This window comes from Rhinopithecus roxellana, chromosome 5 (genome assembly GCF_007565055.1).
Source record: "Rhinopithecus roxellana isolate Shanxi Qingling chromosome 5, ASM756505v1, whole genome shotgun sequence".
Lineage (NCBI taxonomy): Eukaryota > Metazoa > Chordata > Mammalia > Primates > Cercopithecidae > Rhinopithecus > Rhinopithecus roxellana.
In genome coordinates, this window is record NC_044553.1 from 63308615 (window position 1) to 63322437 (window position 13823).

The 13823-nt window shown below is 46.1% G+C and overlaps 1 protein-coding gene across 1 annotated transcript; it reads left to right on the top strand.

Moving 5' to 3' along the window:
• The first annotated feature begins 756 nt into the window (after window positions 1-756).
• LOC115897735 (E3 ubiquitin-protein ligase HERC2-like) lies at window positions 757-13572 on the top strand. The gene is made up of 8 exons (XM_030931687.1): window positions 757-864; window positions 1300-1458; window positions 1544-1662; window positions 2575-2700; window positions 3129-3284; window positions 3675-3790; window positions 3891-4088; window positions 13536-13572. Exons 1-7 carry the CDS (start codon window positions 852-854, stop codon window positions 4072-4074), a joined length of 873 nt encoding a protein of 290 aa, XP_030787547.1. The 5' UTR covers window positions 757-851; the 3' UTR covers window positions 4075-4088; window positions 13536-13572.
• The last annotated feature ends 251 nt before the right edge of the window (window positions 13573-13823 follow it).

Here is a 13823-nt window from a genome sequence, read left to right on the forward strand (position 1 = left end):
AAGCTTTGCATGAAGTGGTCTGGTCCCGGTGGGCGTGGGTTTTTCTGGTGCTTTGACAGATGTCTGCCAGTGTAGTTCTCAGTAGTGTTGTTGGATATGACAGTTTTTCTGCGTCCAGCAGAAAGTCCTTATGGGCCATCCCTGAGCTGCTGCCAGATGGTCCTTCTGAAGGAGAAATCTAGCGGGGTTCTCTTGGCCTTCTGAGATGCTGTAATGCACCACCGCTCCTGTCCACAGCAGCCAGACCCTCTGCTCCCTTGAGGGCGGCCTCCTCTGGGCCATGCTGAACCACACACATGGGCCCTTTGTTGGGACAGCTAGGGTTCTTCCTTCTGCTGCCTGGCCACCTGGTTGTATCAGAGCTTTCCCAGGGAACATCCCCATGGCCCCTGGCCTGGTGTGTGCTGGAGACCCGGAGGCCACTCACTGTATCCTGGCTGTGTGGGGTCATTTCCCCACTGGGTGGTGGCTTCTGCCAGGGCAGTGCCTCCCGCCTGCCCTCAGTTTGCTGGGTCCCTGGTACAGGGGCTGAATGAGTGTTTGCTGAAGAATGGTATGTATTAAAATGTGAATCCCAAGAGTGATGTGTCCCTGTGCACTTCAGCTTGGGAGAGCGTGGACTGGAGGAAATAGCTCTTCACACGTGGCGGAAATCCTTCTGCTTTGTGTCTAAGGTTTGTGTTGATTGGATGGTGGGGTGAAGCTAACTCCCGGGTGCGCTTTCCTCCTCCAGGCCGAGAGTGGTCCGACTGGTCCAGCGAGGTGCGCATCCCGGGGGATGAGTTAAAGTGGAAGTTCATCAGCGATGGTGTGTGAATGGCTGGGGCTGGCGCTTCACCGTCTATCCCATCATGCCAGCTGCTGGTAAGGGAGGGGCTTCTGGCGATCAAGGTTAGATGACTGGCTGTGGATTGTTTATGGAGCAACACGGACACGTGCACATTTCCACGTAGTGCCTGACGGCCTGCCTTCTGCTGTGTTGGAGTGAGTGCTCCCACAGGCCCCACTGAGGCGTGGAACAGAACACAGAACTATCCCAGCTGTCCAGCTGTCAGGCTCACACTCCTCCTCACCTGGTGTGGAAGGAGTTGTTGCTGGTGCAGTTCTCAAGGCTTTTGGTTTATAGTGGAAGAGTGAGTGTGAAGAGCGAGGCTCACCGACTCGCAGCGGCATGCGTGGGCACACCAGCTGTTGCCTTCTGGTGGGTGGGGCTGGGTGGAGCCGCCCTTGTTGGTTGGCTTCTTATGGGGTGGTCCCTAGCTTGTGAAACACGGGGATGTTCACAGTGCTCATTCACAGGCCCTAAGGAACTCCTCTCGGACCGCTGCGTCCTCTCCTGCCCATCCATGGACTTGGTGACGTGTCTGTTAGACTTCCGACTCAACCTTGCCTCCAACAGAAGCATTGTCTCTCGCCTTGTGGCCTCGCTGGCGGCGTGTGCACAGCTGAGTGCCCTAGGTAAATGGCACTGTTACAGTTACACCTGTCTTCCTACTTGGAAGAAACCGTCAGACTTCTGATACTTTCTCTCTGCTCATTTCAGCTGCCAGTCACAGAATGTGGGCCCTTCAGAGGTTGAGGAAGCTGCTTACAATTGAATTTGGGCAGTCAATTAACATAAATAGGCTGCTTGGAGAAAATGATGGGGAAACAAGAGCTTTGGTATGGAGCATTCTAGTACAATTTCTAGATTTGTGACCCTTGGGGAATAAAATGTTGCTTTCGTAGTCTAAACCTCTAAATCATTGAGAAGAGTTGGGGAATTTCACATAAGAAAAAGGAGGCCTTGGGCCGGGCGCAGTGGCTCACGCCTATAATCCCAGCACTTTGGGAGGCCGAGGCGGGCGGATCACGAGGTCAGGAGATCGAGACCATCCTGGCTAACACGGTGAAAACCTGTCTCTACTAAAAATACAAAAAATTAGCCGGGCGTAGTGGCGGGCGCCTGTAATCCCAGCTACTCGGGAGGCTGAGGCAAGAGAATGGCGTGAACCCAGGAGGTGGAGGTTGGAGTGAGCCGAGATGGTGCCACTGCACTCCAGCCTGGGTGACAGAGCAAGATTCCATCTCAAAAAAAAAAAAAAGAAAAAGAAAAAGGAGGCCTTGGTCTCATCCAGACTTTGCGCAGTTGCAGTGTATACTGAGTTCAGATTGGACTTTGATTTTGTGAAAATCTGTGGACAGCTGTGAACACAGGATTATGTTGATTGGACTTCACAATGAGGCTAACTGACAGCCTCCCCTGTATTTTGCTGACTAACGTAGTCCCTTTTGATCCTACCCATGGGAGGAGACAGGCAGCATTTGTGGGCCAGAGAGGGACTGTTTCTCTGGAAGCGGATGTACTGAAATCAATGTAAACAAACATTCTGAGATGTGTCTTCAAACTCCTCTTTTTTATTTTAGTGTTTATGTTCTTTTAGCTTTTTTCCTACTTGAGAATTTCGATAAGCTTTTTTTGTTTTTTAGAAGAAATAGTACCAATATAATAAAACTTTTGACCATAGAAACAAATGGTCACCCTCCCCTGCAGCCTGGATTCCTGTGATGGAATACTGTTCTGTTGTTTCTTAGAGTTTTACAGGTAGTGCTCTTGCTGCTTTGGTGAAAGGTCTTCCAGAAGCTTTGCAGAGGCAGTTTGAATATGAAGATCCAATTGTGAGGGGTGGCAAACAGCTGCTCCACAGCACGTTCTTTAAGGTAATGTTTGACTTATTTTTTAAAGTGACACTAGAGCTATTTGACTGAAAGAGCCACTGAGAGCTGTCATGTGCAGTGTGTGTGTTTTAGGCCTCTGAGGGCAGCTGTAGGTATTGCTGAAGTCAAATATGAAAAAATCTCAAGAAATGATCATGTAATCTAAACCCTTAAACCATAAGCCTGTCACCATTAGCATGCCTTGAGATGCACAGGTGTTCTTGTCACTTAATGACAGGCAACAAGAGTTGTTCTATGGCAGGTGGCTACGGTCAGAGATCTGTCTCCACATCACTGATGCTGGCCGTATCCTCGCTGTGCCCATGGCAGTCATCCTGGAATAGGAGGTCCTGCGGAAGGAGTCACAGAAACCTTGGCCTGTTCACTGCATTTCTGAGTGTCCCTGTGTTCGTCATTTTCGATGCCTGCAGGTACTGGTAGCTCTTGCTTGTGACCTGGAGCTGGACACTCTCCCTTGCTGTGCCGAGACACACAAGTGGGCGTGGTTCCAGAGGTACTGCATGGCCTCCCGCGTTGCTGTGGCCCTTGACAAAAGAACACCATTGCCCCGTCTGTTTCTTGATGAGGTATTGCATGATATTTTGGAGTCGCTTTTGGGATGCAAAAACATTCTTTGGCTATAGTGTAGAAAGATGCCAATATTATGAGACACAGAAAAATTTCGCTTGCCAAGGAATGTCAAAGAAAATAACACATAGGTGAAAGTGAGTGAACTGTCACTGTGAATTTCAGTTAAAGTTTATTTTTAGTAAAATACAGATAGATTGATACTGTCTAGACATTATTAATATGTTAGACTTGATGCAGTCATTATTGGCTTTGCCCACGAGCCGTAACATTGCAGTGTTGCTCTTCCCTCAGATTTTGAGGCAGGGATTCTTTCTGTCTTTCCTTAGTATTTATCTATTTTGTTGAGATGAGTGTTTGATTTGTAACATCATAATAATTTTGTTTAGGTGGCTAAGAAAATTCGTGAATTAATGGCAGACAGCGAAAACATGGATGTTCTGCATGAGAGCCACGACATTTTTAAAAGAGAACAAGATGAGCAGCTTGTGCAGTGGATGAACAGGTTATTCTCTTAGAAACAAGCAGTAATGTCGATCGAGAGCACGAGAGGCCGTGTGCATTGTTCTTTCCCATGGCAAATGCTCACTTGATGTTTATTGTAGGCGACCAGATGACTGGACTGTCTCTGCTGGTGGCAGTGGAACAATTTATGGATGGGGACATAATCATAGGGGCCAACTCAGGGGCATTAAAGGTGCAAAGGCAAAGTTCCCACTCCCTGTGAAGCCCTCGCAACTCTCAGACCCGTGCAGTTCATCGGAGGGGAGCAGACCCTCTTTGCTGTGACGGCTGATGGGAAGGTAAGGGCGCTTTTTCTGTGTCACAGGGTCATTGAGCCTGAGACAGTTGTGGCTAAAGGTGTGTGTGGTTCTTAGCACATGCAAGGATCCGTACTCAGGATTGATGGTACTGTGGTATGCAGGAAGCAGCTAGCGTTCTAAGATATTTTTGTATAATCTTTAAATTAAAAAAAAATTTTTTTTGAGACAGAGTTTTGCTCTTGTTGCCTAGGCTGGAGTGCAATGATACGGTCTTGTCTCACTGCAACCTCTGCCTCCCGGGTTCAAGCAATTCTCCTGCCTCAGCCTCCCGAGTAGCTGGGATTACAGGCGCCCGCCACCACTCCTGGCTAACTTTTGTATTTTTAGTAGAGACGGGATTTCACCATGTTGACCAGGCTAGTCTCGAACTCCTGACCTCAGATGATCCGCCCGCCTTGGCCTCTCAAAGTGCTGGGATTACAGGCGTGAGAGCCACCACACCTGGCCAATTTTTTTTTTAGTTTTGAAAATATGTCATGTATACAAAAGTATTAAAATTTTTGTTTGTGTATCACTCATTAGATGTATTTCTTGTTTGCTATTGTAAATACTATTTTTTAAAAAATTTATTGCTGCTGGCCTGGTGCAGTGGCTCACGCCTGTAATCCCAGCACTTTGGGAGACCAAGGCAGGTGGATCACCTGATGTCAGGTGTTCGAGACCAGCCTGGCCAACATGGGGAAACCCCATCTCTACTAAAAATACAAAAATAAGCCCAGCTCGGTGACACGTGCCTGTAATCCCAGCTACTCGGGAGGCTGAGGCAGGAGAATCACTCGAACATGGGTGGCAGAGGTTGCAGTAAGCTGAGATCATGCCACTGTACTCCAGCCTTGGCGACAGAGCGAGACTCCGTCCGCCGCCCCCCCCGCCCCCCCCAAAAAAAGATTGCCACTGATATATAGAAATATTGGGTGTTTATATATTGACTTTATGTTTGGTGACCTACTTGACTCTCCATTCTAGTGTATCTGAAGATTTCTCGTATCTTCTTTATAGAGTGCCACAGTCTCTAAGTGAATTCTGTCCCTTTCTTTCTAGCGTACCTCTCGTTTGTTTTTCCCATTTGTGTGGGAGAAAGGGAGCTCATGGTGCGGGCTGGGGTTGCGGTGTGATGCTGGGTAGGAGTGGGCGGAGGCTCCTGCCTTGATCCAGACTGGAGCGGGTGCAGATGGAGTGTTCCCAGGCTTCCAGTGGGGTTTGAGTAGAAGCCCTTCATCAGAATAGGCATGTTTCCTTCTGTTTCTATTCATCAGTGGGCACTGATTTCTGTTCAACACTCTTTCTGTATGTTTTGAAATGTTCTTTCATAGATGTTTTCTTTTCTTTTTTTTTTGGAGACAGAATCTCACTCTGTCGCCCAGACTGGAGTGCAGTGGCACAGTCTCAACTCACTGCAACCTCCGCCTCCTGGGTTCAAGCGATTCTCCTACCTCAGCCTCCCAAGTAGCTGGGACAACAGGCGCCTACCACCACGCCTGGCTAACTTTTTTTTTTTGTATTTTTAGTAGAGATGGGGTTTCACCATGTTGGCCAGGTTGGTCTTGAACTCCTGACCTTGTGATCTGCCCACCTCGGCCTCCCAAAGTGCTGGGATTACAGGCATGAACCACCGCTCCTGGCCGATGTTTTTTCTAATGGATTAGTATAGTCAGTTGGATTAATTGGTTTTCTCATATTAAAGAAACTTGCATTCTTTGGATAAATCCAGTTTGGTCAGGATCTGTATCTGGCTTGTGTTTGTGATTGTTTTGTTTAGATTTTTGGGAGATCCTATTCATGAGTGAGATACTCTCATGTAATGTTCTGTCTCACACACATTTATCATTGCATAGTTGCTCTGGGTCAGGACTCTGGAGGCAGCATAGCTCCATCCTCCAGCTCGGAATCTCAGTAGGCTGCAGTCGTCTTGAGGCTGTCCGAGTCCGAGCAAGGATTCAGTCCCTCGTAGACCTTTGGGCTGAGGCCTTAGGCCCTCATGAGCTGTTGGCAGAGCCTCCCCTCACTCAGTCCGTCGCCGCGTGTCCATAGAGGGTCTCACAGCGTGGCAGCTGACTCTGTCAGCAAGGGCAAGGGAGGCGCAGGAGGGAGCACCAGCAAGAGAGAGTGGAGCGAGACAGAGCCACAGTCCTGTGTAACTGAATCACAGAGGTGACACTCCACCATTCTTGCCCTGTTCTGTACATCAGAAGCAGGTCATTAAGTCCAGCTCACACTCAGGGAGAGGGAGCTGTAGGCATACTTGGAGGTATGCAGGCTTGTTTCTAAACCAACACAATAAAGCAAGTGTCTTCACAAAGCACGTCACACAAATTTCTTGGTTTCCCAGTGGATATGAAAGTATGTGTATACTATAGTCTATTAAGTCACATCTTCAGACTCCACTTCTAATTTTAGTTCTCTTGCTGTTTCCACCACATCTGACGTCACTTATTCCACTTGTCTTGAACCCCTCAAGATCAGAGGGTTGGAATCCACTTCTTCCAAATCCCTGTTAATGCTGATATTTTCACCTCCTCCGGTGAATCACAAATGTTCGTACTGGCATTTATAATGGTGATGGCTTTCCAGAAGGTTTTCAATTTAGTTTGTCCACATCCATTAGAGGAATCACTGTCTATAGCAGCTATAGCCTTATGAAATGTATTTCTTAACAAGATTTGAAAGTTGAAATTACTCCTTGATCCATGTGGCTGCAGAAAAGATGATGTGTTAGCAGGCATGAAAACAACTTTAATCTCTTTGTACATGTTCATCAGAGCTCTTGGGTGACCAGGTACATTGTCAATGAGCAGTAATATTTTGAAAGAAATCTTTTTTTCTGAGCAGTAGGCCTCAATAGTGGGCCTAAAATATTCAGTGAACCATGCTGTAAACAAATGTGCTGACTCCAGATTTTGTTCTGTTTCTGGAGCACAGTCAGAGCGGAGTTAGCATAATTCTTAAGGGCCCTAAGATTTTCAGAATGGTCAATGAGCATTGACTTCAACAAATTCAGCTAATACAGTCACCAGCTGCATTAGCCCCTAACAAAAGATTGGAAGCTTTGAAGGCAAACATTGACTTATCTGTAGCTATGAACGTCCTAGATGGCGTCTTCTTCCAATAGACAGTTCCATCTACACTGAAAGCCTGTTATTTAGTGTAGCCACCTTCATCACCGATCTTGGCTAGATCTTCTGGGTAACTTGCTGCAGCTTCTACATCAGCACTTGCTACTTTACCTTGCACTTTTATGTTATGGAGATGGCGTCTTTCATTAAACTTAGGAACCAATCTCTGCTACCTTCAGACTTTCTTTCTGCAGCCATCTCACCTCTCTTAGCCTTCGTGGAATTGAAGAGAGTTAGGCTGGATTAGGCTTTGGCCTAAGGGAACGTCGTGTCTGTTTTGATCGTCTGTCTATGCCAGTCAAACATTCTCTATATCTGCAATAAGACTGTTTGGCATTCTAATCATTTGTGTGTTAATTGTGCTTCAAGAACAACTTCTTGGGTAACTGGCGCGAGAGGCCCAGCTTACAGCCCATCTTGGCTTTCAACGTGCCTTCCTCACTAATCTTAATCATTTCTGGCTTTTGACTTAAATGAGAAATATGCAACTCTTCCTTTCACTTGAACTTTTAGAGGCCACTGTAGGGTTTTTAAGTGGCCTAATTTCTATATAAGTTGGGTCTCAGGGACACAATAGGGAGGTCTGAGGAGAGGGGAGGTCTGAGGAGAGGGAGAGGTGAGGTCTGAGGGGAGGGGAGGTCTGAGGAGATGGGAGGTCTGAGGAGAGGGAGAGGTCTGAGGAGAGGGGAGGTCTGAGGAGAGGGGAGGTGGGAGAACAGCTGTTGGCGGAGCAGTCAGAACATACACAACATTCACCGTTTAAGTTCACCATCTTCTATGGGTATGGTTTGTGGTGCCTCAAAACAAGTACAACAGTAACATCAAACATTAGTGATCTGTGTGGCTCCAGTGGCGCAATCGGTTAGCACGTGGTACTTATAAGAGATCTCATTTAAACCTCACAAATGGAAGTCAAACAATAATACCACCTCTATTATACAGATGTGCAAAGAGAGGCCCAAAGAGCTCAAGCAACTTGCCCTAAATTATATCCCTGGCAGGTGGAGAGGCAGGATTCAAACCCAGAATTCTTAACCAGTACCCAACAGTCCATTCACAATCTTAACAATTACCCTCTACTGCCCTTTGGGCCTCCTGTCCCCAGGAGCCTGGTCAGCCAAGACTCACATCCCCAGTTGAGTGGCAACCACCAGAAGTGGCTGTCTCAGGGCTACTGCCATTTGTTTTCCTGTTCTTCTTCACTCCTGCTGGACCACCAGGGCTGTTTCTCTGCCAATATTCTTTTAACTGTGGGAAAGAAGAGCAGTAATCCTCATGATGAGAACCATGAGCCCCTACAGCCACATCCTCCTTTACAGTTTTTACAAAATACTCTTATACACCATCTGATTTAATGACACCAACAACTGTACAAGGTGTTGTCACCATCATTTAGTGACTGAGAGGGATTGATATCATGGCTAGAAAAAAAAAAGAAAAATAAAAAGAAAAAGGTGATACTGGAACTTCGAAACTCCGTCTTCTGACTCCAAGCTCTGGGGTTTTGCCAAAAATCAGCAGCTGCCAGGGACCAAAACCAGAGGCAGAGGTAGAAAAGTAAACATTAGGTAGGCAGGAACTGCATGGTTTACAGTCATACATCCTCACACATCTGTTAGTATCAAGAAGTGCAGCAGTACCTCTGAAACTTCTATATCAATGTGTCCTCCTATCAGAAGGCAGCCTTTCTGTTAAATCTGGGAATTCATCAGAAAGAGGACAACCCAAGCCTCATTTCAGAGAGAAGTCCGGTATACTCTCAGAAGCCTATGTGACTGTCATCCTTAGTACATTAATGTTTTTTCTCCTTATCTCAAGAGAATCAAGGGAAACCGATGCTTCAGAAAGATGTCCCACATTTATCCTGTGGCACTCAAAGTTCCCCAGGTCGAGATAATATGAGGAAGATTCAAGCTGTCAAGTTCAGTTTCCCAAGATCTCTTCCACAGAAGATGAGCAAATCTCACTTCAGAGACCACTGACTGAAGGGTAGTCTGGTCCCAGAACCATGGAGAAATAGAATATGAGGTGGAGAACTCAGAAAAAAAAAATGTTAAAATCTCTCTGGAAAGTAGAAGCCTTGGAGAAAACCAAACGAAACCCATTCTCTCATTGTCACCCAGAGATACTGTCAATGTTTTGAGCTCACAGGGGAAGTGTAGGCTTTTCCCCCATCAATGTCTATGTTAAAGGAGTGAGGCAGCCTGGAACCCCTTGCTCCTAGGTCCCATGGTCTCCATTCCCCTTCCAGCTGCAAATTTGCGCTATGACCAGAGGAAGAAGAAATGGGGTGACAACACTTAGGGCACTGGGTCATTAGATCAAAGGCCGGTCTTCCAGTAGTGACAGTTCTAGGCAGATTGTGACATCACTACATTCCACTCCTCCTGGTTGGGCGGGAGGGGGGCACATCAGCAAAATGTCCGAGTCCCACTCCACTATGGGGGAGGGAAACACAGGGTTGGGACCCAGGTCCTTGGAGACACCAGCACAAAGAGCCCAGGGAGTTTGACCTTGAGGCAGCAGGAGGGGAGGACAGAGTCTGCAGTAGGGAGCCCCAGGAATCACCAGCCCAAAGTCACCCAGGGACAACTGGCAAGGGTGGGGCCTAGGGCTGGGGGACCCAGGTGCTTGGAAACGTGAGCCCAAAGAACCCAGGGAGGTCAAGTTTGGGTAGGCAGGAGGTGAGGGCCCAGTAATGGAGCGGGAAGTCCCAGGAGTCACACACCCAAAGTCACCCTGGGGTGATTGGTGAGGGTAGGGACTGGGCTGCTTGCTGAAGGGGCAGGGCTGATTGACGAGACTTTGGTGGGGGCAGCCCAGAGGTGCCAGGGTTGGGGGGCCCAGTTTGGTGTGCCTCAGGAGTGATATCGACTCTGGCAGTGGTCTTGTTGTCGAAAGGGATCTGTGGCTAGGTTGGCCAATTTACTCTGTCGAGTTTCTTCTGCCATCGCAAGGTGGTGAGGGAAGCGGGATTGGGACCACGTCAGCAAAATCCCAGCGAACACTGATCAACGCCTCCAGTCACCTACCAGGCAGCTGAGCAACTGAACTAGAGGAGGCGTAACCAGGGCTCCAGTAGAATGCAGAAAAGGGGCATGGCCTTAATGCTCCAAGCCCATTGGTCAATGAGAAAGATGAAAGGGAATTGGGGCGTGGCCAGGCAGCAGTGTGTCCAGAGGGACCTGTGGCTCACAAGGAAAGCTGCCCATGCAACCACTGTCCCCACTCACTCTGATAGAGAGGGAAGGGGCCGCCCAATCTGGGAGAGGGAAGGGGCCAGCTTTTGTTTTAAAAGCTTTAAAACTTTTTTTAAAAAAAGTGTGTAGGGCCGGGCGCGGTGGCTCAAGCCTGTAATCCCAGCACTTTGGGAGGCCGAGACGGGCGGATCACGAGGTCAGGAGATCGAGACCATCCTGGCTAACACGGTGAAACCCTGTCTCTACTAAAAAATACAAAAAAAGCTAGCCGGGTGAGGTGGCTGGCGCCTGTAGTCCCAGCTACTTGGGAGGCTGAGGCAGGAGAATGGCGTAAACCCGGGAGGCGGAGCTTGCAGTGAGCTGCGATCCGGCCACTGCACTCCAGCCCGGGTGACAGAGCGAGACTCCGTCTCAAAAAAAAAAAAAAAAAAAAAAAAAAAAAGTGTGTATACTTTATGTGTGTGTGTGTGTGTGTGTTCCTCCAGAGCTGTCTTCATTATCCAGCTTCTATGCAAGGTCTTTGATTTTGATCTGTATTTTTCATCTTCAAATACAATACAAAAATTACCAGTATTGCCTTAACTGAGATACAGAGCCTATAAAAATGGAAAATCTATAGCATGCTTGATGGTTAATGAAGCACACTATATTATCCAACATTCCAATAAGATAAGATAATCACAATGATTTCTCTTTTTTGGAAAAACATTTCTTTTATTGTCTCACGTTATTGTTACGATTTTTTTTTTTTTCTTAAACAAGAAACAAGTCTAATATCTGTAAAAACACAAAGCTTTTGTGCTGGGTGCGGTAGTTCACGCCTGTAATCCCAGCACTTTGGGAGCCTGATGCGGGTGGATCACGAGGTCAGGAAATCGAGACCATTCTGGCTAACATGGTGAAACTCTGTCTCTATTAAAAATACAAAAAATTAGCCAGGCGTGGTGACGGGCACCTGTAGTCCCAGCTACTTGGGAGGCAGAGGCAGGACAATGGCATGAACCCGGGAGGCAGAGCTTGCAGTGAGCCAAGATCGCACCACTGCACAGCAGCCTGGGCTACAGAGAGAGACTCTGTCTCAAAAAAACAAAAGAAGAACTTCTTTTTCTCTCACTTTCTAATATAATTTTAATATCTCCTCCTGGGATTCCACTAAGATTTATTTTAGACCTTATTCTGATCTCCCTCTCCCCCTCAACCCCACCAACTTCTGCTCTATCATCTATCCTCAGGTCTCTCTGTGTAACATACTGACTAACTTTTTGGAGAGAATTGTCTAACCAATTAATTCTTTCTTCCGGTGTCAAATCCATCCACTGAATTTCTTATTTCAACAATTACATTTTTTATTTCCTTATTTCATTTTATTCTGGGACAGAGTCTCACTCTGTCACCCAGGCTGGACTGCAGTGGTACGAACCTGCAGCCACGGACTCCTGAACTCAAGTGATCCTCCCACCTCGGGCTCCTGAGTAGCTGGGACTATAGGCAGGTGCCCCACACCCAGCTAATTTTTTTGTTTTTTGGTGGTGGTGAAGTATTTTTTTGTAGAAACAAGTTCTCACCGTGTTGCCCAGGCTTGTCTCCAACTCCTGGGCTCATGCCATGCTCCCACCTCAGCCTCCCAAAAAGTGCTGGGATTACAGGTGTGAGCCACCCTACCCAGCTATATATTTTATTTCTGTAAGTTCTATTTCTTCCATTTTCCTTTCGGGTCTTCCTCATCATTCCTGGTGGTCTTACTGCTTCCTCAATTTTATGAGTGAATTTTTTTTACATATATTAGACTTCACGTGTAACTGTTTTCTCATAAATCTAATATTTGAAATCTGTGTTCTGTATCTGGTAATTCCAAAACCTATAGTCTTTGGGAAACATATTATTCATTGTTTCTGATAATTCTCAAGTATGTTGGGTTGACTACTTGAATGCTATGATTTCACTGAATTCATAGTTGCCTGCTTTTAATCTTTGGGAATCCTACAGGCTTAAGTTAGAGATAATTTCCTACAAAAGGTATCTGTGCCTGCTTTTGATGAGAGCTGTGGAGACAACTAACATAAGCCCACTTTACCACCAAGCGTAATCCTGACATTCTCTTGAATGCTCTTGGAGAATCTCAGGATTACACAAGGTTCACAAATTTGGCTCCCCAACCTTGCTCATTCATACACAGAAGACTAGACTGCTTAGTATTGTTGGTGACTCCCTTCCTCCTACCCTGGAAAAAACAAAACAGATCTCTCATCTGAATGTGATCACAGACTAGGAAATTCTGAAGGTGAATAACTGGAGGCTGTGGGCAGCAGGGAAAGACAGGTGTCTTTCCTGACCACAGAAATAAGTCAGAACCTGCCCTAAAGGCTGCGTGCTCCAGGATTTCACTATTTAGTTCTACTACCAGTCCCTCCATAAGCGTGAACAGAAGCTTGTTAGAGCACCATGTGGCCTTTAAACCACAAACTCTTGCTAAAAGTCATGCTCATGGTAAAAAAACCTATGGCTTTGGAAGGCTTTCTCGGTAATGTCCTGGAATTAAGGTTACAGCCCATGTTTCATGTTAGCTGAACAGAAAACCAGCCTGAACAACATCCTTCTGCCCCGTGGCTTGCTCTCAGCTCCTCTTGGTTGGGCCTTGGGCAGCCAGACTGTCTGGTTTTAATCCTTGCTCTGCCACCTGTGACCTTGGATAAGTTATCGACCTTGAGTTACTTCATCCACAAGATGCAGATATTAGTAATAACCTCTTTTTAAGTTCTTAAGAGGATTGAAAGAGTAAATAAAAGGTAAAAATTAAGAAGACTTGGTAAGCATAGGCACGGGGGGGAAAAATGTAAAAATAAATAAATAAACAAATAAGTAAATAAAAAGACTAGTGCCTAGCACGTAAAAGTTCATCAGGAATTAATTCTATAATATGAACTCAACTTTGCAAAACTTCAAAGTACATATAACTTTTAACTTACTAGGGTATACATACCAATAATAAATTTACAACTGGAGATATGTTTGTCTACAGTAAATATAACAAAGACTAAACAAGCAGATACTAAATCATTAAGCGATTATCAGTTAGTATCTTTAATTTTTTTATACTTCTATATTTTCTATAGATCATCTTTGTCACAAGAAGAAAACAAACCAAATGAAAATGAAATGAATTCTCTCAGAAAGAATTAAGAAGAAGGTGCACAAAGTAATATAAAATATATCTTATGGTTTATGTAAAATTCTTAATAAAAGTACCTTCTTTGCTCCAAGCTGCACTCTGGCTTTGCCTTTGAGTCAGGTGGCATTTCTTTGCATGCTGACCGGTTCTATTGAGTAGGCACTGCTTCAGCCCTACAGGAAGAACAAAACATCTCTGGAACACAGCGGCATTCCTGATTCCCACTTGAGAA

Excerpts from the sequence above, each read along its gene's own strand:
- LOC115897735 (XM_030931687.1), top strand. Across the intron at positions 1,459-1,543 it reads TGCACAGCTGAGTGCCCTAG|CTGCCAGTCACAGAATGTGG; the intron begins GTAAATGGCACT and ends TGCTCATTTCAG. Across the intron at positions 3,285-3,674 it reads CCCGTCTGTTTCTTGATGAG|GTGGCTAAGAAAATTCGTGA; the intron begins GTATTGCATGAT and ends AATTTTGTTTAG.